At 40.5% G+C, this 23,952-nt stretch overlaps 1 protein-coding gene across 3 annotated transcripts in view; it reads right to left on the bottom strand.

The window, feature by feature from the left end:
* The window catches only part of GALNT9 (polypeptide N-acetylgalactosaminyltransferase 9), a 130,714-nt gene that overhangs the window by 9,113 nt on the left and 97,649 nt on the right, over nt 1-23,952 (bottom strand). For 2 of the 3 annotated variants that reach the window (XM_030959163.1, XM_030959161.1), the window contains 3 exons: nt 7,840-8,025; nt 3,836-3,973; nt 1,440-1,535 (listed from right to left, as the gene is read on the bottom strand). In XM_030959163.1, coding sequence (XP_030815023.1) covers nt 1,440-1,535; nt 3,836-3,973; nt 7,840-8,025 — 420 coding nt within the window. The remainder of the gene's footprint in view (nt 1-1,439; nt 1,536-3,835; nt 3,974-7,839; nt 8,026-23,952) is intronic. The other variant, XM_030959162.1, reaches the window with a different exon arrangement.

Below are 23,952 nucleotides of genomic sequence, written 5' to 3'. Positions count from 1 at the left end.
AAGTTTTCCAGCTGTGTAATCATTAATTAACTTGGCTGCATTTGAGTGGCTCCAACCCATGCTTGTCTGTGAAATACTCAACTTAGATAAAACATCACCTCTGCCTTCATTTGGTGTCTCCTGCAGAATGAAAACTCTTTTCTTTTTTTTGTTAGTTTGTTTGCTTGTTTTAAAGGGAAAAATTCACTGTAACTTATGCCCTCATCTATTTTCTTCCTGAAGTCAAAGCCTACTCTGTGAAACAGGAATCATGGAGGCAAACAAGTAGGTTAAGGACTTAAATTGCAAAATAAATTACAGTCAGAACCATTTATTTCATTACTCTTCTAAGTGCTAGCACACTATGATAGAGATTAGATGTTGCTAAGGGACTTTCAGGAAGGACTTAAATTTGCAACTTTCTGTTCCGATTAGGATGGAGCAGGAGACTGAGCTCTCTCTGAGCGCCTTGACATCTCTAATGAGAGTCTTCTTGAGAAGCTAATTTACATCTATTTAAGCAATGCTATTTTGTTACCTTATGCAAAGGCTGTTCCTTCCACCTCTACTAGGAGAGTGTCAGTCAAATACTCCATAATGATCCTGCCAAAGGTGGACATTGTGCCAGCAGGAATTACTGTCTGTCTCACTTCACCTCCGTGGTGATGCACGAGCCAGGACTCCCAATCAATACATGCATGACTGAGCCTTGGATAATTGTTAAGCCTGATAAGGTCAGAGTTTATTTACACATGAGAATGGTCATTAATATAGTTTTGATTCAGATGCTACTTCAAAAGAAACAAGAATTTCCTTTCAGAAAAAGCTCAGGTCCTGGATTTAAATAATATCCAACTTGTATGAGTAAAATCATTATGAGCATGGAAAGAAGAAATGTCATTTTTAAATCTTCAGACATCTGAAAGAAAATAATAATATGCACAGGGACTGACCAAAAAAAAAAAAGGAGAAACCTTCTATTTTAGAAAAGTCTTAGAGGATATTCTTAATTCCCTTTGAAGCTGATGTTAAATATGTGCTTAACTTTTTGCCTACTTGGGGAATCAAATCAGCAGCTTGATAAATAATTTCTGCCCAAGAGCCTGCTGGACCAAGGAACAGTTAAATTAAAGAGGTACCATGAATAAGTCATGTTATAGCAAGAACTGCTCACTCACACAGACTACCTAAATTAATTAATCTTCAGTGGATCCCTGTTATTTAAACAAGTAATGTGATCCTTCTGTTTTCCTAACTGGCAATTTCAAAGTATGGATTCACAAGCTGGACAGCCTTGGAAAAGGCACCTGACAAGACTGGAGCAAAGCCAGACATTAGTCTTTGCAGCTCAGGAATTATACTGCCAAACTCAACCCAAATACATCCAATTCCTCTTTGTTTCCTCTGAATATTCTCTGAGTTCAAGGTTTCTCACTCATGATGGGGTTTTCACCCTTTACCTGGGAGGACATTCCATGGCAGGGATAAAGGATGGCTTTGTCATCCTCTTCAGCCCCCTGGTCCAGGCAGTAGCCGCTGGCTTTGCTGTTCCGCACCTGGAACCAGATCAGAATGAAAACACTTCAGCTGGAAATTAATCCCCATTTTAGTCCAGTCCAGCTACATCTCAGCTGTGCTACAGCTCCTGAAAAAATACTATGTAAAACTGCTCTCTGAGGGACACATGCTTCTCCTTCAGCTATGACAGAGTACCAGCAGTGAATCTGCTCCAGGAAAAGACATTATTTGGACAGCCTGCTGTCTCTACACACCTTGGGTCAGAGGTACATTTTTGGCAATTACTCAAGGATCAGAACTTCCTAAAATTCACCCAGGCCAAGTTTTGCTCCAAATTGCCAATGTACAAACATAAATTTTGACCCTGTATGTTGAGAATGTGGCTTTACAAACAGGATAGGAGCTACCCGGGATTGGTGTTGGATGTGAGATGTTTTTGTTTCTTCCTATTGCTGATATAAAACCAAAAAAACATGTGAAAAATTTTTATCTGAACTGAAAATATAGTACATTGTTATGTACAGAAGTGACATAAAGCACGTTTTATGACAGGGCACAGGTTCAGAGATCCAAGGAAGTAAAAAATTCCTCTGCCTCCCTAGACAAGAAGAATTTACAAGTCTATAAAAACTGGGATGGAGCTCTTGTGAAAACACTTCCAGCCTTTCTCTTGAGGCTGGAAGCATTACACGCGTATTTTGAACATAGAAAAATCTTAGAGATATCATAAACAAGAAGTTATTTAGACAGACACCTCAAAAGACTCAACAGGTCAATTTTGGTTTAGACTGTGAAGTACCTGTCTGGCCACCCCCATAATTTAGAAACAGCTACTGCATAAGGTGTCAGAAAAAAATCAGTATATATTCCTTCATATTACAGTGTACAAGCATAACAGGGAATCCAATTGGATAAGGGGACCCACCAACAACTAAATTTCAGGAGGTTTATTTTATGGCTTGGGTGCTATAAAGGCTAAAGAAGATGAAGACAGCTTTATGAGATGGCTTTAAAAAAAGGGGAATTGAGTCACTAGGAAATATATTTTTACTAGTGTTTCAATCTGTCTCACATCTACTCAATAGTTATTTTTCTTGAAACTCACAAAAATCCAAACATCTTTTCCTCCAGGAAAATACCCAGACGTACTTTACAACAAGCTTGATGTCATTAGGATGAAGCCTACAGACTGAAAGGGACCTAAGTTGCTTTATAACAGGTATACCTTGTGTGGCTCTATTCTATTAAAAATGTTAACAAATTTGATATTTGCATCACTGAACTTCCTGTTTGACTCAAGAACCTTCTATGTGACAGCTCAAGAGGAACAAAATTTATTTTAGAGCCCAGATTGCTCAGGGTCTGGTATAATTGACACAACATTGGCACTTCTGCCAATGTTCTTCAGTGTTAGCGACCTTCTCAGAGCCGACAGATACCAACAGCCCCTCTTGAATTTACTCAACGTCTTTTCTCAGTTCCTGATGGGGATAGTTATATTAGGATGCAAAGTGATATTATGGAATAAAACTTCCACTTTGTATCAATGTCTCAAGTGCCTGACTTATTTTTGTATGAAGTCAATCAAATGGAAGAGAAAGGAACAGTCTCCATTTAGCTGTCTCGTGGGAAAATATATTGACTTTGGATTTAATTGCAGCTCATGTAGACAATTATTTGAGCTCTGTTGACCACTGACATTTTCTTTATGATGTTTGTGGCATCTTATTTGGGAAAATGATTGGCTCAAACTTATGTCTCAGCGTTTTAAAATGAGAGCCAAGGAGGTTGTGGGTAATTGTCGGTCAGGATGACTTCACCTGTGTCACAGCATATGTCACAGTTGAGACAGCCACGATACACAGAGTATCACTATACAACATCAGAAAGCTCCAGCCCATACAGAGTAACATCATATTACTTCAGAAGGCTTCAAACCTGCCCTTCTTGTTCTTTAGCTCAACTTTTTATCCACCTCATGTTGATGCACTGCACCTCTGCTTCCTTTGGTGGTTGCTCAGTGCCCCTGGGCACTCCATGGCTCAAAGTTTCAATGCTGCTCATCTGCTCCTCACAGCTGTACCCATTGGGGATGGGGCTCAGCCACAGCCCCACTCCAAACTACCACAAACTGTGTGCCTACAACCTGCTGCCCTCCAACAAAAGGAACAGGGCTTCTCAAAGCCACACTCCTTAGTGTTGATTAAATGGAGGGGAGGGCATTTTTGTCACCACTGCTGTGCTGATGTGTAATTGCTCTGTACATCCTGATAGCCAGCTCTGAAAGCAGAGGAGTGCTCGAGTGCAGCTGTGATGTGTTTCCAAAGACAGGCTGTACCTCTCCATAAGTGACTGTGTTATTGTAAACCCTCATCTCAGGGTACACGTTCTCCAAGTACCACTTAAAGCTCCGGCACTGCAGTCGCTGTCGCAGAGCAATTCTTTCAGAAACGTCTCCAAAGTCAACGCCGGGGTTCTGCAAAGCAGAAAACGAATACAGAAATCTCACTGCACTGGTTTTATGGTTGCTATCTTCACTGAAATCAAACTGGAGTTCATTTTGTGTACCAAGCTGTATTTCCCTCTTTTTCTTCTTCTGTTGTAAGCAGCAGCTCATCAAACAGCTGGTGCTGAATGCAGACAATAAATATTAATGAAAGCCAGTGGAAAAAGGAGAATAAAGAACAAAAGAACCCCTAAAATAAATCAAAATAATAAGAATACAATAAGAATATTGTTACTTACAGCAGTTCTAAGTGTTTGCAATCAATCCTGAAGCCTTTGTTTTCAGATTCATTTAGAATTTAGGCAGTAATTCTGACCTAAAATATGGCAGCTTGGTCATGCTTTACCCCAGTAAGAGATTTGAGTATTCAGTGAAATAAATGATGTCAGAATAGATCTGTTAAAACTTCAAAGTGAAGCTGCTCAAAATTATTAAGCTCCACTAAGCATTCATATAGACCAGCATTCAGTTTTTACTAGAACTGGAGCTCATTTGCAGACTTGAGCCATAGAATGCAGTTAAACTCAAAACCTTTATAATTCTACTTCAGAATCTAATTCACATTTAAATACAAATCCCATGAAAGACACAGACTGGAAGATTCAAGTTAATATGAACAAAGTCAACCATTTAAAACTGGTGAGTCCTGAGTTAGAGTCTGTTGATTTAAAGTGTTATAAATCATCACAGTTCAACTTTAAGACAGTAAGAGTTACCTCATCCAAAAACCTTTTCTGACACTATATTAATCAAATGGACTGAAACTGGGGAGTTTTGCATGAGATCTCCCTGAAGTGCCTTATGCTTTTCCTCCAGAAGAATATCTGTACATTTTACAGATTGTTTCTAATGCAGGGTTCCAAGACAGCAGCAAATCTTAGCTCAGGGTTTATTAAGATCCCCAACAGATGCCTGGTTTCCAGGAGAGAATACAAGTGTAATACTGAACAGGTTTTCCTATTTGCCACATAAAGGGTTTGCTGTGCTCACTGCTGCTTGCTGATGCACGTTCTGTCAGGAGCCCTCAGTGCAGCATCCATTCAAATGAATGTTAATTTACGTGGTACTTGAGGCTGCATGGAAGGAGAGCAATCCTCTGAGGCACTCAGTGCAATAAATCATCCAATGTAAGATTCCTTTATCACTAAAATTGTCAAGGAATAAATCATAAGTGGGGATGTACCAAGTGTTTGGTTAACTGGAATGAAGCTGTGCTGACCTGCTGCTGGAGGTTATGGGAACATGATCTTGCAGGTGTGCCCAAGACCATCTGCTGATCTAGAAAAACATTATGCACACATTCTCAATAACCTGTGAGTTGTGAAAAAGGTGGTGGGAAGAAGAGTTAATGTGGAGAAGTTAAGAATATAAGTTATAGAAGAGTTAATTTAGGTCAGTTTTGTGGTATGGGAAAATGCATGTCTTTTACCTGCCTCTTTCCTGCCCTATTTAAAATGAGGCAACACAGTGCCCTTTTTTGCAGTGCTGTTTCTACAGAGCACAAGAGCAGCAAATGGAGCAGCTATGAAAACAAATTGAGCTGTGCTCACCCTCTGTGCCAGCTGCAGCCACCATGGGCTGGTTACAGTGTGATGGCACAAGAATGAGGTGTCCACAGGATTTACTTTGTGGATATATTCTTTTTAACCAAGGTTTCTAATTCCCCTGCAGAAGGTTTTTGTGATGCCTTATGCCAAAATTACAGGACTTCTGTCATCTGTATTGAATAATGTCATGAACACTAACATCAGCTTCCTTTTCCTGAGAGCTAATAGGCTGATTTTTATGATGTACATTTTATCAATCAATCAATTTATTTTATGAAAAGGAAATTTTAATGTTCAGTACTTCTGCTGATTTTATGTCTTTTATTGTAGATGTGGCTGGGTTTTTTTAAAAGCTCTGCTCTATAGCTCAGTGCAGAAAACTGCATCAATAAGTAATCTCAGGGAGATTAAAGGAAATCATGTTTTGGTGTAAATGCTTATTTAAATATCATCTTTTCTCAGAATTCATTTGCACATGTCATCAAGCAAGCAAATTTACAGAGGTTAGTTTTTCATCTCCTAATTGAAAACTGACCATTTTAGCAAGTGTATTTTATGTGTTCAGACAGGGCCAAAATGCTCATAAATTTTCAATGGACACTGCACTGTCTTCCTCCTACTGCCACAGAAATCTTCTGTGGTAAAAGTGATGCAGTATTGCCTTTTGTTAAGGCAAAATAATTCTCTGCAATTACCTCTTGTGCCAAAAGAAGTCACTAAAAACACATTGCACAGAATGTCCAATATTGAACAGCAGTGAGTGAATTTAGAGCTGTGAAAATATCTGGCATATTCACACATGAAATGGACAAAGAAGACACATTGCTCCTTTAAAATGTGTATTTTAAAAACTGTAAGGGGAAAGAACAAAAACAGGGTTTCATGTATTAACTAGGTACCAAAGTATGAGTAGATGTTTAGGACAGACTAAATCTAATGATGTCTTAGGCAAGACTCCCATGACTTTGATGAACTCCAGGTCATAACTGAATATTCCCAGATACCTCTGGGTTTGCATATTTTCCTGTTCTGATAGGAACATTCCTGTTCCTATTTGCTTCAGCTCTGGCCAAACTCCTGCTGTAAGGGTTAACTAAATCATCCTTACCCACAGATCAGTGTATGTTACCCCTCAGCTGCTCTCCCCGTGCCCCTTGACATGAATAATTTGGATGCAAACACAGCCAAGGAACAAACCAACAGCCAGCTTCCACCTGGCTGGGATATAACATAAAACTCTTTTCTTCAAGAATTGTGCTCAGTGCAGATGTAGCATGTGATATACTTACAGAACTAAGTGATAAATGGAACCTACAGTTTATCTAATATTTATATTACATGGATTCCTAGAGGCCCTCACACGCCATCTACAATTTGTATGCACAGTGAGAAGCAGAACGTGCCCACATTGCACCTCTCAGCCTGTGGACAATAAAACTATTTAATGTGTGATTCTTTTATTGCATACTTCGTTTTTTATGCTGGTGAGGTCTACTGAGTCTCACAATGAATGATGATATTTATTTATGGACATTCCTGTTGTCCCCACTGTTGGAGCATATGAACACCTCAGAGTTTAACGGCGCCCCAAATTAACGACTTCTGGGGAGCACATAAACCTGAGACATTTTGCTCTGGTTAAATTATAAATCCGTGTCACTGCATACAACAGTCAGGACTGAGTGCACAACTAAACTTAGACTGAGGCAGCAAGTTCTCCTGGCAGAACTCTCCATACTGAGCATGCACCAAAGCACTTTCCCTGAGCTTTGCCCACTTTGTGCAGCTGTAGTAACGCCCTTCCCCTGTCACCATGAGATTTTCTGAAAAATCCCTTTGCCAGGATTTTTCTCCTGAGATGATGAGAAGCCTCAGCTTCTCCATGTTTTGCTCCTCTGGAATGCGGCCTGGAGATTGTTCATCCAAACACGTGAATTGTTTTTAATTAATCACCAATCACAGCCAGCTGTGTCGGGACTCTGGTCAGTCACGGAGTTTTTATGATCATTCTTGTTAAGCCTTCTGATGTCTCCTTTCTCTTTCTTTAGAACAGTTTTGATATATAATTTTCTTTTAATATAATGTAATATAACATAATGTAACATGATATAATGTAATATGATATGATATAATAATATAATAAATCAGCATTCTGAGAACTTGGAGTCAATTCTCATCTCTCACCTCATCCTGGGGACCCACAACACCGCAACATTCACCTCCAAGAGCTAATTAGGAACAGTTTTGTGTTTCTGCCTGTGTTCAGGCCAGAGTGTGGGCTGTACTCACTGCCATGGGGATGTTCCAGGCCATGTAGACGTGAGACTTGAAGTCGTCCATCCAGACCTCGGCGGCGCGCAGGGCGTTGCGCTTTGCATAGTAGTCGATGTCGTTGTTGTAGGGCTTCTTGGTGCGCTCGATGTGCGCCACGCGGGAGCAGGGCAGCACCTCCATGCTACCCCCGCACTGCCACACCTGGGGGAGGCACAGAAATCATCTGTCAGAGCCCAGGACATTCCTCTGACAGCCCTGGATGGCTCGAGAGCCCGGCAGGGAGCTCAGAGACCTTGGCACGGAGTCAAAGATGCCTGTGCCTTCGATCTTAGCCGGTGGAAACAATTACCAACTTTGTGTGAAGATTTACAAGCCACAAGAGTTTGAGTAGAAGGGTAGTGAATGTATCACAGGGTGAAAAAGTAGAATTTTGGGGATTTAGAATGGGGGCTCAAGAGGCAAGATGGAGGAATCTGGGCGTGTCCTGTCTGTCTCCTTCTTGTCCTCCATCTTCTGCTGTGATGGTGGCACTTTTGGATTGGTTTAAAGTAGAGACAGACTGTCTAACATAGGTGATAGGTATTGGAAAATTATTGTAAATAAAGTACACATAGTTTTTAGTATAAAAAGATAACACCACCCTGAGGGCGGTCAGTGTGCCTCAACCCGACCTGCTGGACAGACCTCAGCGGGTCAGAAAGACAATGTACTAGATAAGAGAAAATAAACAGCCTTGAAAAACAGAGCTGAAGAATCCTGACTTGTTCTTCGAGTGAGGGGCTGGGAAAAAAGACTTTTTAACACCTTGGGAGCCATTCCAGCAACATGAAACCTGAGAAACAGCCGTGCGGCCTCTTTTTCCCCTCCAGAGGCAGCACAAGTGCTTCTGTGCAGGTGCTGTGTGTAGGGCGTTTGCTAGTCAGTTCAAAAGGATCACCCAATTCTCCATTTGCTGCACAGGGCAGGTGGGTCTGAGGGGATGCAGATGGCTGCACGAGGTACATAAGTTTAGAATCCATAAAGACACAAGTCCTTCACCACAATATCACTGTTCCTGGGACCATCAGGCAGAGAATAAATTGTGAGGTGGTAACCCCTGCCATGGGTGCTATTTTAATCTAGTGTTACTGAAACTTCAACAAAAATCAGCTGTGTCATCTGGCTGTGTTTGACACGTGAGTGGGGTATGGAATGGGCTCTCAGGTCACCCCAGAGCCATCTCTTCTCCAGACTAAACATCTCCAACTCTCTCAGACTGTCTCCACAGGAGAGGTGCTCCAGACCTCTCATCATCTTATCTCTGTGGCCCTGAGCTGATGAAGAGGGCTAAAAGGGGCTGAGTGGAGACTGTGTCACCCAGCCTGCCCAGACACCATGGAACCCACACTGTGCAATTTTCTCCCTGCTGATTGTTTACTGTCTGAACTCCACGCAGGGGACAATGAGGACTTGTCTCTTTGCATCAGCAAGACCTGGAGTGATGCAGAGTGTGGGAGGCTTATGGATCTAGCTCCCTCAGGTCTGCACCTAGTAGAAAAGTCTGAAAATGAAAGATATTAAAATATAAGCAGTAATCCAGTACTTTCCAAGGTTGCCTTTTACTGAGAATAAAAACACACTTCCATAAAGATGCATTCCAGAACTATACTGGGGCATTCTCCACCTAACCTGCCTTTTCAAGGACAAAGATAAAGTGCTTGGGAAGTGGCAAATAAAAATCTCTGCTCTGGCTTTTCTTTTTTTAATACTTTGTTAGGTAATATTTACTTGCTGCTTTCCAAACAGTTCTGTAGTAAATCACTGGCTACTGAAATTTACATTTGATAAATGGAATACACTGAAAAACACACTGCTCATAAATGTGGACTGATGTGTGCTGAGGGTTTCCAGTGCAAAGAGAAAGCACTAAAAAAAAAAAAAAAAAAAGAATTAAGTGATTTTCACAATCAGAAGGAGAAATGAGCAATACACTCTAGTATACTGCTATTTGCCCAACCCAACCTGGAAGTCAGCTGTTTAATGCACAGCACATTTTTCTTTCTATTGATATGCTTAATGACCTTGTAACTCTTATTTATGTATTTTGGTACCAAGGGCAAGTACATTATCTGAGTGACAGATTTATTTCCTTTGAATGCCAGTGCTCACACAAACCTGAAAACGAAAAGCTACTAAACTGCAACATTAAAGAAAACAGTTTAGCTCATCTGTAAATTCAACACAAACAGTTATTTATCAGTGATAAATTCTCCACAGATGAAATCCACAGGGAACACAGACACCTGGCTTTGAAGGAAGCACAATAAAACAAGGCAGCAGCAGCCTCAGGCCAGATAACTCTCGCTCTGTCTGATCCTGGTGCTCAGCTCTCAGTAGGGGTCTGCCTGTGGTGTGACTGCCCCATCCATCCCTTGGACTGCTTTCCCCTGACACTCACTTCTTCCCTTTCTCCTCAGCCCAATTTTGCTTTTTAAAGGGCCAACATCCGCTGAAGAGGAGGAAAGAAAGAAGGAAACAGCCAGAAAATACTCAAGGAAATTTTTCTTCCTTAGAAGATGCTGAAATTTACCCCAGATGACTTGTTTTTTTGGGGGGAATATGTCACTTTTAACACCAGCAGGGGATGTTTTCCTGGATAAGAATGGTATTTCCAATCCCAGAGAAAGAGAACTGGATGTAGAGCACAGGGCCAAGGAGTCAGATATCTGTGTAGCACCCGGTGAACATCCTCATGCCACCATTTCTCCACATCCCAGACAAATGTCACAGCTCCTCAGCTGTGGGAATTTCTTTCCAGGCCAGACAAGGTCTCCTGTTTCACTTCATGAGGATCAGGTGCTGTTCAGGGGAGCACAGACATGACTCAGTATCCTCACACCCTTTCAGCACATGGCTAAGCACAAGGTGAAGATCTTGTCTCCTTCCCTTCCAGCCCAATAATTACTTAAACTTACACTAAATAGAAGAGTTTCTGTAGTAGAATCAAACATGTGCATCCAAAACTGGGCAAGATCCCAGCGGCTGAGTGCCATCATGTGAGATTTGGATGAATACTTGAGACTTGTGCTCGAAGGAGGAGGATGGGAAGTTCAGCTCACCTTCTCCTCTCTAGACCCAGAGCTGAAAGGCAGAAAACCATTCCCTGCCTGCTTCTAACCAAGGGTGAAAGAATGAGAAAACTTTTGCTGTGTGAGTCAGGTGAGAGAGGTGAGTCAGCAGCTGGTCCTGAACTGGTTGCTTCCCATCCTCTTTTCATTCTCAAAACTGCACTTAATGACCCATTTTAACAGTAGCAGACAACACATTTCCTTCCACATCAAATTATGAAATTATGCCAGGGAAATAATTACATGCCTCTGTAAAACATTTATCAAGCAGGGTCCTTAAAGAACCTTACTGGGGGAAGCAAACTATTTCTAACTGTGAACATAAAATGATGCCCAAGGCCCTCCAAAGAGACACATTCCAGACAATCAGAGAAAACTGCCTTCTGTGTCTGTGGCTTATCTTCTGGGATAACAACACATTTCCAGCCCAAGTTATCCCTCACATATGGAGCTGCCAACAGTAAATGTGTGCCTCAAGGTTCATTTACTGAGCTGCTGGAAGGGTTACAGTCTTTGAGCTGCTGCCCACAAGGCTGCACATCGCTGAAAATCCCACTCTGCCTTCTTTTCCCCCATGCAGAGACAAATCCCTTAGAACAATTTTTTTTTTTTGCCTTCCCAACATGTACTCATCAAACCTCTACAGTGGGGTAACAGCCCAGGCTCCATGGAAGGCCAGGAGCAGCAGCAAAGCAAGATGTGTTCTCCTTGACTTGGTGCAGCTGAGCAGCCCAGGGACTCAGCTTTGCCTCTGTGAGCATCTCACTGTGCAACATTTTAAGACATGATCAAGTAATTCCAAGAGACACTCAATTTATTTGCTAATTGTAGCTAATTTCTAATTTCAGCACTGCTCTTTAGGCTGCTATAAACAAAATTGATGGCAATTTAAATGTTACCATAGCCGTGTTACCTTAGCATTTTTACTGCTAATTATCTCAATCAACTTTTCTATAAACAGACATATTAAGAATTGAGAAGAACAAGTACCCCCATCAGGAGTAAATTACAAACTGAGTGATTATGTTTGTGGCTTGCACTATAATGATTTACTGGCGCCAATTATCAGCTATTCCTGTACACCTGAAGGTGTGGCTGTCCTACAGGAAAATGTTTATTTATGCAGCAGCCAGCTGGACATCACATTTTATGCATCAGAAGAAATCTGAGATGAGGCTGTGTCTTGTCTACCATGGCCTCAATTGTGCATCAGCAAAGCTCTCTGAAGGCAGGTTGGGAACATTATTTAGAAAGGCTAATAAGGTGCCAAGCTTTAATTCTTGCCAAACAAGAAGAAATTTTCCAAGGAAACACATTTTCCCACAAGTACTTTCTGCTGAAGATTGAAATAACCTTTATCAGGATTTAAAAAAATTAAAGTTAAAAAGAGTTAAACAAGCCTGGCCACCACTAAGTAGGAAGTAGAGCTGGGCTAATCAATTCCTAAATCTTGGCAATATACATAGAGAGAACATTGCTGATGTGTTCTCCTGCCCTGCAGGTGAGACCTGCTTCCAACAGCATCATGTCCTGCAGAGCGAATGTCAGAGCTCAGAAATATCCTGGGATTTAATATTTACCATTTTTAGCTTTTTAAATATTATTCCTGGGATTTAATATTTGCCACTGGCAAGAGAGAAGCTGCAGCTCCCAAGAGGCTCTTGCTAATTAAAGGGAGTGCTCTTCCCTCTCTAGGGACTTGGTGCTCTGTAAATTGAAGATCACATTATTGTGTACACTGGAGTGACTGCACGGGGCTATTTAATTTGGTACAGATGATCTCACCATAAGCAAAATCAATAGGTAAAAATAAAAATGGCATGAAGAAAAAGTTGAGGAGACAGTTTCAACTTTGAAAACCTAGACTGGAAGTAAAGATTGTGGTCCTTAAGAACTTTGTACCTTGCTGTGAATTTTGCAGCTTAAACATCCTGGTGCTCAGTGAGAGAGCAGAGGGAGCTCTGCACTTATCCTCCAATCCTTAAGAGATGTGCCAACTCTTCTAGTGCCCACACTAGAAACCAAAAATTAATGGCAATATTGCACAGTTAGTGTTCTTGCATCTCTGATATTGACAATTTATGTAGTTCACTGAAAACTGATCTTTCACAGTAATTTATAGCCTGACATTTTCTTGTTTTCTAATGGAATCTTATGGATATTCTCTCCTGCATGTATTCTCAGAGCTGCCTAGAGAGTCATATTTAATCAGCTGTGCTAGATAAAGTGCTCTCTCTCTGTTTTTCACTTCACATAGGAAGCTGTTAGAGACTGGGGAGCTGTCATAATCAAACACATCATATGGAAAAATTAATCACATGCTCTCGTTTTGTTCATCAACCGCATTTTTATCACCATCTTTAAAGGCAGCCACAATTATGTTTAAAAAAGTCCCAACTGTCACTTCTCAAAATAGCCTGTGCTAGTTAATGGTGCGCTTCTAGAGCAAAAATCCTTCCACGCTGGGACAAACCAGCTCACATCAGAGAGACTTTTAGCTGCCAAAAAGAGACTTGAACAAAGGAAGAAATCACATCTCAAGATCCACAGATCTTTGTTTTGTCAGAAGTTTTAGGATAAACTTCTGGCCTATGCTTTCAAATTACAGGACCCAAAAGGGTCCTTGGTTGACTGATCCTGACATTGACCCGGTGACAATCCCTCCTTTTTGCTCTCAACTCCTGCTCAAAGCAGTTGGCAGATAATCTGCTCACAGCAGATGTAGAGGGAGTGTGACAAAACCTCAAATATGAAAGCTAATTCTGTTATTAGGAGTCTTCTTAGCCTGCATGTGTCAGTACCTATCCTTTACTCCTGCCCTGGAAGGCTGGAAACACAGAGCAGTGTTTTAGCACTAATGATTTTTGGAGGGTGGAATTTCACCTGGGGCTCTCCTCATGTTTTTTTCCTGGCTCAAACAGCAAAAAACTTAATTTGAAGGGAGAAGAAGAGATATGAAGGATAGAAAAGTACAGCCATGCAAGTCTTTAGGATATGCCTGGCTCTAGTATTACTGCTCCATGATTATTATTTTTATCAATATTTCAGTTGTCCCAATGAGGAATACTTGGAAGCTTGCTGCTTTTCCCACAACTGTTACAATAGAGTTCAAGGGTGTGCTTCAAGATTCTCCTGCAGAGTCATTTAAAGTGAATTTCATGACAGACTCAAAATGATACCTTTTCTTTATAGAAAAGTAAAATAATTTTTTCATAGATACTTCATTAGCCTTTAAAATTTGTTAGAATTTTTCGGAGTTTGACCTCTCAGCTTTGATCCCTTGGGAGTTTTCTGGTATTTACAGATGATTTGCTTTCAGGAAAAAAAAATGCAGTGGAACAACAACATTCTTGCAATGAGACACTCAACACATGCATGTTTCATATTTGTCTGGTGGCTTTTCAGTAGCAAATTTAGAGGCTGTCCTTCACATGTTTCTTAGAGGTTACACAGAACCTCAAGCCAGTTAAGATCTCAGATGTGACAACAGCAAGAAGATAAAACCCTTCTGTTAACCCTCTTACAGAGGCAAACAGATAAGCAAGAAGAAATTGAAACATGTTCTAGAGAAACTCACACTCAGCAACTGCTATCTTGCTGTAAAGATAAACTTTGTGTGTAAAGAACTAGGGCTGATAAATTAATAGACTGGCTGCTATGCGAGGGAGGAGATAGGATTTAAAATGGTATTTAAAATGTCCCATATGCTTTAACCACTAATCCCATCTCCATAAACCCATATTTTGCACAACTTTTACAAAGGGTAATGCACCTTTGAAAAGAGCATGTGTGGGGAAGAAGCAAATCTCTCTTCTGCAAGGAAAATTCCAGATTCTCTGAAATGCCTTGCTGGCGGAGGATGGAAATTCAAAACCCATTCAAGGCAAAAAGAGCAGCCTGACCCTGCACAGGCAGGATTCCCTGTGCCACACTGAGCTTTACACACAGACTTCAAATGGCAAAGAATAAAATACCCCAAGCTCCAAAAGGTGGTGGTGGGTCAGGAATTCTTGTTTCCTGCTGGGGAAGGTTCAGTCAGTGCAGTGATGCTGGACAAGCTCCCCCTGCTCCAGCCTCCCTGACATCACTGCTCAGGGTCTGGCAGGCAAGCAAGCACTGAGGAATGGGAGAAGGGAGAAAGGACAGCCAAAGAGCAAGGATTTCATTTGCAAAGGCTTGTTTTCCTTAGCAAATTAATGAATGTTGGCACCTCAAAATGCTCCAGGAGATGTTAACAGCTCCTACCACATAAATGACAGGCGTAGGAAAGAGACTGCTTTGAGGCAAACCCCCAAACTTCATAGACTACAGATAATAACTCCATTTTCTCTGAATTCTCCTCGAGTCTAAAAGAGGTTGCAGATTTCTTCTGGTCTAGTATCATCCATATATGTTGTGTTTTGCAAGCACAAATCATTTTTTCTCTATAAAGTAAATGAAATTTGGTATCTCTAATGTAGTTTGCTAATTGTCCCAGGCAGATGCTTCTCATAATGTACTCCTTCAAAATGCATTTGATGAGAATAATTTTCTGCTTTCTTACAAATTTACTCAACTTTTTTCCCAAATCAATAGCATCACTGTCAGTCATTTCTGTAAATATGCCAGCACAGATCCTGTTTGTACTATAACTGTTAAAATTCAACAAATTTGCCTTGGAAAAATACAATCTATATGGGATATATGAAGCAGCATTAAAGACCAGCCTGTTATTCTTGTTCCTCACATCTCCTTCATGTGATTGCCTTAGGTTTTTTCTCCTCACTTATCCCAAAAGACCATAGAGAAAATCTCCCTCTAAGTTCAAACCCCAGCAAGGGATAAAGTCTTATGTACACTAAGCTTACATGCGAAAATCTGCAGCTGAGCTCCTGCAACATTTAAGTTCTTAGGAAAATACCCCTTTTTGCCAGACAGTGCTTTATTAACCTGCACCAAAGCACCAGGCAATGCTGACTGCTCAGCTCAGCAGCTGGAACACAGGAACAGGACACTCCCTGCCACAGTCCAGCCCACAGAAAAGCTCAAGATTAGATAAACTGAGCATGGCAGCAATCTCCAAACCATGTTTAATCTCTGGCAGATGCCAGGGGAAGATCAGCAAGAACACCTTAGGTCAAAATAGGGATGCCTTGCTTGACATAGAGGTGTTCACATGACCACAGAAATCTCCTGAAGAGCACAAGATTAACCCTGCAACAGCATCTCCCTTCAATTGTCACCCAAACCAAGCCAGAGGGAAAATAAAAGTTGTTAAACTTTTTCTTTTTTCCACCAAAGTGAGTTCTCAACTTTCTTGTGCAATAACAGTAGTTCACACTTCCAGCCTTTTGCTAATGAAATAACACTTACTGTGTGCTCAGCCTTCAGTAAGAAGGCTGAAAAATGATAAAATGCTTCCTGACATTTTAGCTGAGACCACAGGGAGGAAGAATAAAGAATGGGATTTATTGATGCTTCAATTAGAATAAAGTCATTCTTGAACGAGAAAATATTGAAACAGACTGACTAATGAAGTGATCACGAAGGGTCTTTTCAAAGGACCCTAAGTGGAGTCATCCTCATTTGTTTTCTCTTTCCACAGCAGACCCTTAAATGGTCTTTGCATATTGTCTACACTAAATCCTGCAGGGTTGCTATTTCATTTTAAAGAAAAAAGCTTTTAGGCTGCAAGGGATTCATTCAGTGAGAGCTATTATGCTTATTGTGGCTTTGCTGCAGAGCCAAGGGATTTGCTATATGCTCATTAGATCCTGCTTTGTTCCAAAACAATCTTTTACGATGCAAATTTCAGCATGCTGATCTACTTAAAATAACATTTTCAAAAAAAAAAAAAAAAAAAAAAAGAAAAAAGAAGGGGAAAAAAAGGCTATTAAAGTAAATTTTCTTCCAAGGCAGGAACACTACAAATTCAGATTACTTGCTAATATTTTAGACCATGAAAACATCTGAAGTCTCAGCTTAAATTCAGCTTTGAGCATGGTTACAAGAAGTCTCAAGAACTTGGTGTTAGGGGCACACAGCAGTGCCATGGGTGGCCAAAGAGAGCTCAGAGGCCACACTATGAGGCCATCACAGATGAGGAACATTTGTCACTTGGCTGCTTGGTGGCTGAAGCACAAAAGGTTTGATTTGTTCAAGCCTTGGCACCTGAGGTATGCACCAGCAGAGATGTTCACTCACAAGATGAGAGCTGGGAGTTCTCCACAGCCCTGCTCCATAATCATCCCCAGGGCAGTGCTGACACCAAAAAAAAAAAAAAAAAAAAGAAAGCAAGGCAAAAATGGGAAAAATGGCAGAAAAATGGCAGGGCCTACTGTCCTCAGGCTGGATGTGTGGCACTCAGGGAGCTGTGGCAGTTTCCATCTCTTGTCAGTGCTCTTTAAACTCACCTGCAGACTGCTGAGGATGAAGGGGGCACTCCTGTTTTTCAAAGCATTAATTCCACCTTGCTCCTCCTCTGTGACCTTCCTGAAGGAGCAGTTGTATGAACACAACCATGAATATTATCCAAGAGATCTACCTGATAGCTCATCCTTAATAGTTCCATAAATCTTGCTAAGTCTTGGTGCTTTAGGTGTACAGCAGAGATAATCCTGCTGTAAGGAATTGTGTGAACTCATCCCTCACCTGCACAGAGCCCAGCCAGGCTAGTGACACCACATTAAAGCATTCTGTGTCCTGAAAAGCAGAACTCAAACTGGAATTTACACTGAAAACTGATCTCTAGGAGGAAAATTAGTAAATACCTGAGGCGAGCAATAAGAAAAAGATCTGTTTCCCAGTAGAAGTACTATCAAATCATTACAGTAATTCCAGGCAGCCCTTCCCACACTCCCATTCTGAATTAGATCAGCAAACTAAACATGCAATTTATACTTAAAAAGCTCACAAATCATCACCTGCTTTTAATGGACAAGTTCAGCTAGAACTGTTCATCACCTGCTCACTAAAACAACTCACAATTACTGAATTCAGCTGATGCCCTGTTTTTAAACAGTAAGTGCCAAATGCTTAATAAACATTAGATGCAGATGTGTGTGAGCATGGCTTTCACTGGGAATGCTTATTTACTTGGCATGACAAACCCATGATTAATATTCTCCTCCCAGGGCTATGGGAAAGTGCCAGAGGAGGAGCAATGCCCATAAAGGACTGCAATAGGATATTTGAAACTTGTCTGAAACTTGAAAAATGCCTCTGCCTACACTGCACTCTCACCCAGGCCCCAGCAGCCTTGGCAGCTACCTGAGCTGCAAAAAGAACATGAGAAAATGCAAAAACCCCTCTGGTGAGTCTGTTACAACATGCTTTGACTTTACTTTCCTGACTCTCAGACAGCAGATGTCTGGAATGGTTTTTGGATACCTCAGAGAAAACTCAAAATGGCACAGAAAAGGAACTTTTAGAGAAGAAAGTGCCATTATATGCTAGTGATTCACTCCGCTTAAATTCTTTATTGCTGCTATTAATGGACAGATATTAACATTAATCATAGGCTGTGAAATGAGTGACAGATGAAGCTATTTTGTACATCACCTAAAGAGCTGGTAAGGGGATGCAATTTGAGTAAAGCACAAAGGAAAAAAGCTGTTTGTGATTTTGATGGACAGCTCCCTAAAGAATCTCCAAATTCCAGGACTGCAAAGCAGGCTGTCAGGTTTGTAGATTTGTTGCCTCTCCAGGGAAATTTGAAGTGAGGTGTATCACCAGACACAGCCTTTTACTGGTTCTTTTAACTTCATTTCTTCAAGATCAGTTACTCCATTTACAAAGATTTAGATTAGGGTTTGCTTTAGCTGACAAATTGTTTTGTTTTGTGCATTTTCTTTTTGGTTTGTATAACGAAACCAACAGAAGTTTATCAGTGGTGACATATAAAAGACTTTGCTAGGCATGTTTTTATTCTTTAAGGTACCTAGGCCACATTCCATCCAGCATAAGGATGTGAAAGTACACACACACATTTGGCAGTATTTTTCCCAAGAGTTAGAAGTGTCCTCACAATTGAACTCTGCAAATATTAGCTTCAGCTTATTGGGAAGATAGTGTCCCATATTATAAAAGTGCTGAGCAAATAAGGGATGTTCTTTGTTAGCAAGAGATTTCTAGAAGTTAAATATATAGAGATACAGATATGGTTTCAAAATGAACCAAAATGGTGCTTGACATTTCAAGGTGTTTGACAACTCAAAGTATGGAATGAAAGTTCATTTCAGATCCAGCAAAATATTTTGTTTCAACAATATCTGAAAATAACCTTTTTGAGGATGTAATAAAATGGCTTCTCCTTTCTCAACACATGCACTTAGATACACTTCCTTGCCAAATCTATATTCTTTCTCAGATAAATTATTTGGCAAATTAATGTCCCATTATAGACAAAAAAAATCATTAGTTCATTACAAAGAAGGCATTAACATTTACCTTTTGCCTTTTCACAGCTTCCCTAATTAAATCATTTATCACCATTCCTCACTTGTATCAGCACAAAACTCACCCTAAAAGCATGTCAGATGTGACCAGAAAAATCCTGCATTAGAATAAATACAGAGCTTACATGGTGACCCACAGCACTTTATGTTCCCAGTCAGTGCCTGTATTTTTACTTCAGAATATACACTTCACCTTGGCTAAAACAAACACCTAAAAAACCCCTCCTCTGTTACTCCAGTAATGTTTTGTTTCTGTAGAACGGCAGTAATCTTTAAATGCTACTTTGCTTCATCAAAGTCTGAATTTCCAAGAACTGAGAGAGTGCCACAGGGTTAAGTAATTCTTTCATCACATGGCTGATGTGTTTGATCCCTGCTGGGTCACAAGTCCTCTTCATTTACTGAGCTCCAGGTTTCATCCAGCTATTTATTTGTGGAGCCTTTGTTGTAAACATTCTAAGCTGCCAAAGAAATTGTCAAGAGTCTTTCTTATTCAACCTAAATACAATTCTGTCAAAAAAAAAAAAAAAAAAAAAAAGTTTTCTGTAAAATGGGATGGATGATAAAAAATAGCCAAACCAACAGAACAATTACAGGGGCTGCATTGCTTTGCCTATCATCTATAAGAAAACCTGAAAAAAATATAGCTTTACATCATTTTTATGAAGGTACTTTTCTGGACTTGCAGTTCATTTAATTTTGCCCTGGAGCACGTTTGCTGTGAGTAACATGGAATACAAGCCACTTGTCTGTCCTCTTGTCTCTAAATAATCTCTTTTCATCTCAGAGTCAGGCTGTCACAAGCAGCTAATACCTCTACAGAGATAAAATAAGACAAAAGCAATAACCACAGTCAGGGCCCCTGGGGATTTCTTCTCTAGCTCTAACTACAGTGTCCACTCTATCAAAATCCTGCCTTGTTGCCCTGTGTCAATGTTTACATGCTCTGCTGCTTCTACCACTTGTGTTTTCAGAGGGATTCCAGCCTTATCAACTGCTCTGTCAGCTGATGGCAACAACTCTTTCCCTTCCCCATCTCCCCTGCCTCTGTCACCTGTGCCAGCCAGCTCAGTAACAGCCCCTGCTCTAGACTGAACTGTGCCGAGCAAAAATTCCATTTTTACACGAAGGATGCTGTGTTTAAAGGAATAATTCAAGTACCCTGAGGCACAGGACACAAAGCCCTTTCTGCTGCTTTCTTTGCGTCCTGTGTCCCACTGCTCAGACTAAACTGAAGGTTGGTTGGTTTATTTTGACTGGGCCAAGTAAAGACCTGATCCCAGAGGTGTTTGTGCCAGTCCTGGGTCATTCCGCCTGCCTTCCAAATTCCCCCATCCCTGCTGCTTGAGCTGGCTGTGCAAATGCTCCAGAAGTTGGGGAAATTATAAATCAAGATGATACAGTCTAGTTTAAACACATATATATATATTAATATATATATATTTTATATATATATGTATAATATATATTATTATATATTATAGATTCCATATATTATTATATATTAGATAATATATTATAGTATATATTATATAATATACATCATTATATATAATATATATATCATAATAATAATAATATATTGCATCATTTTGACATTTTTGGGAAGGCTAAGCAAGCAGCTGAGGTTTAAGCAAATGGTAATCTCTGTTTCAGAATGAAGATGAAGAGGAGACAATATTTCTGGTAGCTTTGCTGGAAACAAAATGTCCAACTCTAATTTGTGTTGGCATGGACCTGTTAAAGGGTAAATTTCAGTTTTTCAAAAGAGGAGTACTGTGGCTGTTAATGTGGCAGTAGTTATGGAAGCCTCAATTACATCCAGATGCATTTTGAAATACCAGGAGCATTTTGTCCTCTGAAAGATGGTCATGGACAGAAATAAATATTTCCTCCCATTTGCTATAGAAAAAAAAAGAATATACAAAAATAGAATTATAGAATTTTCAAAGTCAAATCTGAACCTACAGCAGAGCCAGAAAAAAATGAGCTCAGGTTTCCCAATTTTTGAAAATCTTTAGCCAAAAAATTATCCTAACACAGCCAGCTGTGGTGAGTCTCTGGAACAGGCAGAGAGCTGTTACTCATTAGCAGATCTCTGCAGGATTTCTGGCTAAAAAACATCAGTTCTGGTCAGTATTTCAAAATTAGTGTTCAACCCAGTCTTTCTCACCTTCCTTGTTTTGAAGAGAAATCCCCCTTGGTGCTCTGACAGGAGCTGGGCAGCCCCAGGCGAGCCAGGCCAGGGTCCCAGTGAATTCTCAGCCTTTCCAGGAATTTCCAGGGTCCCCAGAGCTGCTTAAGGAGCATCCAACAGAGCAGCCAGGCAGCACCAGAAAGCTCTGCAGGTAAACCTGTCCCATGTCTGCACTTGTCAAAGTGCTCAAACTTGCTTAAACTTGCTCAAACAGACAAGAAAAAGTCCTTGTCTTCCTCTGACAAATTAAGTGTATTTTACTAGTGTTCCTCCTAAATAGCAGAAGTGTGTTTTTTAACCTCAAAAATGTGCAACAGAGTGAGATGTAAAAAGCCCAATCTATTTTCTGAGAGAAGGCCAAGAGACAGTTTAATAAGCAGCTGCATGGGAAGCAATTCCTGCTTGTAGCTCTTTAATGTAGCAGAAGAAGACATAATGAAATCTAATAATTGGGAGATCATGCTAGAGAAATTCTGACTTCAGAATAAATTGGAGCTTTTTAAACAACAAAGATAATTATAAATTGCACAGCTTGCTGACCCACTGTGGCAAATTCTCTACTACTTTGAGAGTATTTGCAGTCAGAGTAGGCATCTTCTAAAACCTACCAAAAAACAAACAGAAATGATGGGGCTTTCTGTGCAAGCTGCTGGGTCAGGATCTTGGCCCTTCATTAGCCAGTTTTATTAAAGAAATCGGATGGAAGTTGGGGAATTTAACCTTGTACATCAAACTCAGAGTATCAGGAAGGGAGAAAATATCACAGCTCAAAAGGAAGGCCATCAACTGGCAAACTTCGCTTCTCCAATGTTTAAAAATTATACAAAACTTTTCTGTAATAAAAATTAATCAGGCAAGCTTCCTAGACTGGGCTAAAGTCAGCCTAATGATCCTTTGATGTAGAATTAGAATTGCTTCAAACAATATTTCCTTTCCTCAATTTTCTCACACTACAATTACTGTAGTTACAGGGCAAGAGATGCAGGTGGAGATTAACAACCCCTTCACAAGCTGGAAAATAATGAATGGACAGTGCATCAATTTCTGGTAATCCAAGATACAAAACAACAACCTCTTCCTCTGCTTTTCACATCTAAAAATGTGCAGCAAACCAAAAGTTATCAAGCAGAACACACTTACTGCACCTCTGAGTGGTACAGTCATGGTTTTATATAAATAAACATGGTTTTATATTAATAAACTCAAGAGTAGGCAGCAAATAACAGCTATTACCAAACAGGAGTAACCATGGCCAGGGCTGAGCTTGCTGTGTGACAGCACCTCACAAGCAAATGTTCTGTAAATGTCTCTCTCCAGTAGAAAGTGGAAACTTGATTTTGAAGCTGGCCTTTGGTACAGTCGTTACATGATGCTAGGTTAGAAGTGAAGTAAAAAAAGCTAGCAGCAGTTACTGGTGTGGTGAGGTGCTCCCAAACCCACCCTCTGTGAGCAGCAGAGCAAAGGCACCTGCAGCCTGTCAGGGTGACTGCACAGGACTCCAGGGACTCTGAGGTGTCCCAGCAGGGCAAGCCCAAGGCAGATGTCAGGAGATGTAAAAAGCCCAATCTATTTTCTGAGAGAAGGCCAAGAGACAGTTTAATAAGCAGCTGCATGGGAAGAAATTCCTGCTTGTAGCTCTTTAATGTAGCAGAAGAAGACATAATGAAATCTGTATCCCTGTGTAGATTATCCCAGCCTGGACCTTACTTCCAAACTGCTCTCCATTTTTAACCCTTAGACTGCCCTTTGCCTGCCTACATAAGGAAAACGTGCAAAGAGAAACTTTTTCTCTCCTTTGAGATCATTAGGAAGTGATGCTTGGCTGCTGCTGCAGCATGGCCTTACTGAGGGCAGGAAAGCAATTTGCTATTGCCTGTAGTTCCAGATCCAGCCAAGCACTTGACTGCTTGCCTAACTGCACAGCTCTGTGTTATTCCATTGACTAGAGCAGGACCACTCACACAGTTAAAATTAAATGCCTGGTTAAGTGCCTTGTAGGTTTTTGGCTTGTTAACAATTCACAGCCAATACCTCAACCTGCTTAGGCTGTCTCTCCTTCTCACTGCAGTGCTCCTCTGGAGTTTAAAAGCTCCTTTTAACTCCAAATTGAACAAGTAAATGTGCTCCTGAAAACACCCCTGAGAAGATCTACTGAAGAACCTGCTATCTTTCCAACTTATGTAATTTTTTATAACAGATCTGTACATCACACTTATCTCATTAGCAGTCATCTCCTCAGGCAGCACATACAGTGTGGGTGGGTTTTCCTTTTTTTGATTTACCTAGGAAGTCTTGCTGTCTCTAATTCTCCATGAATCTCATGAATTGCCACTGAAATCTTTATAGCTACAGTAGCCTGGGATGTAATGTTCTAAACCAATTTTATACC

The sequence above is a fragment of the Camarhynchus parvulus genome, chromosome 15, assembly GCF_901933205.1.
Source record: "Camarhynchus parvulus chromosome 15, STF_HiC, whole genome shotgun sequence".
NCBI classification, from domain to species: Eukaryota; Metazoa; Chordata; class Aves; order Passeriformes; family Thraupidae; genus Camarhynchus; species Camarhynchus parvulus.
This window is presented reverse-complemented; position numbering and strand designations above follow the sequence as displayed.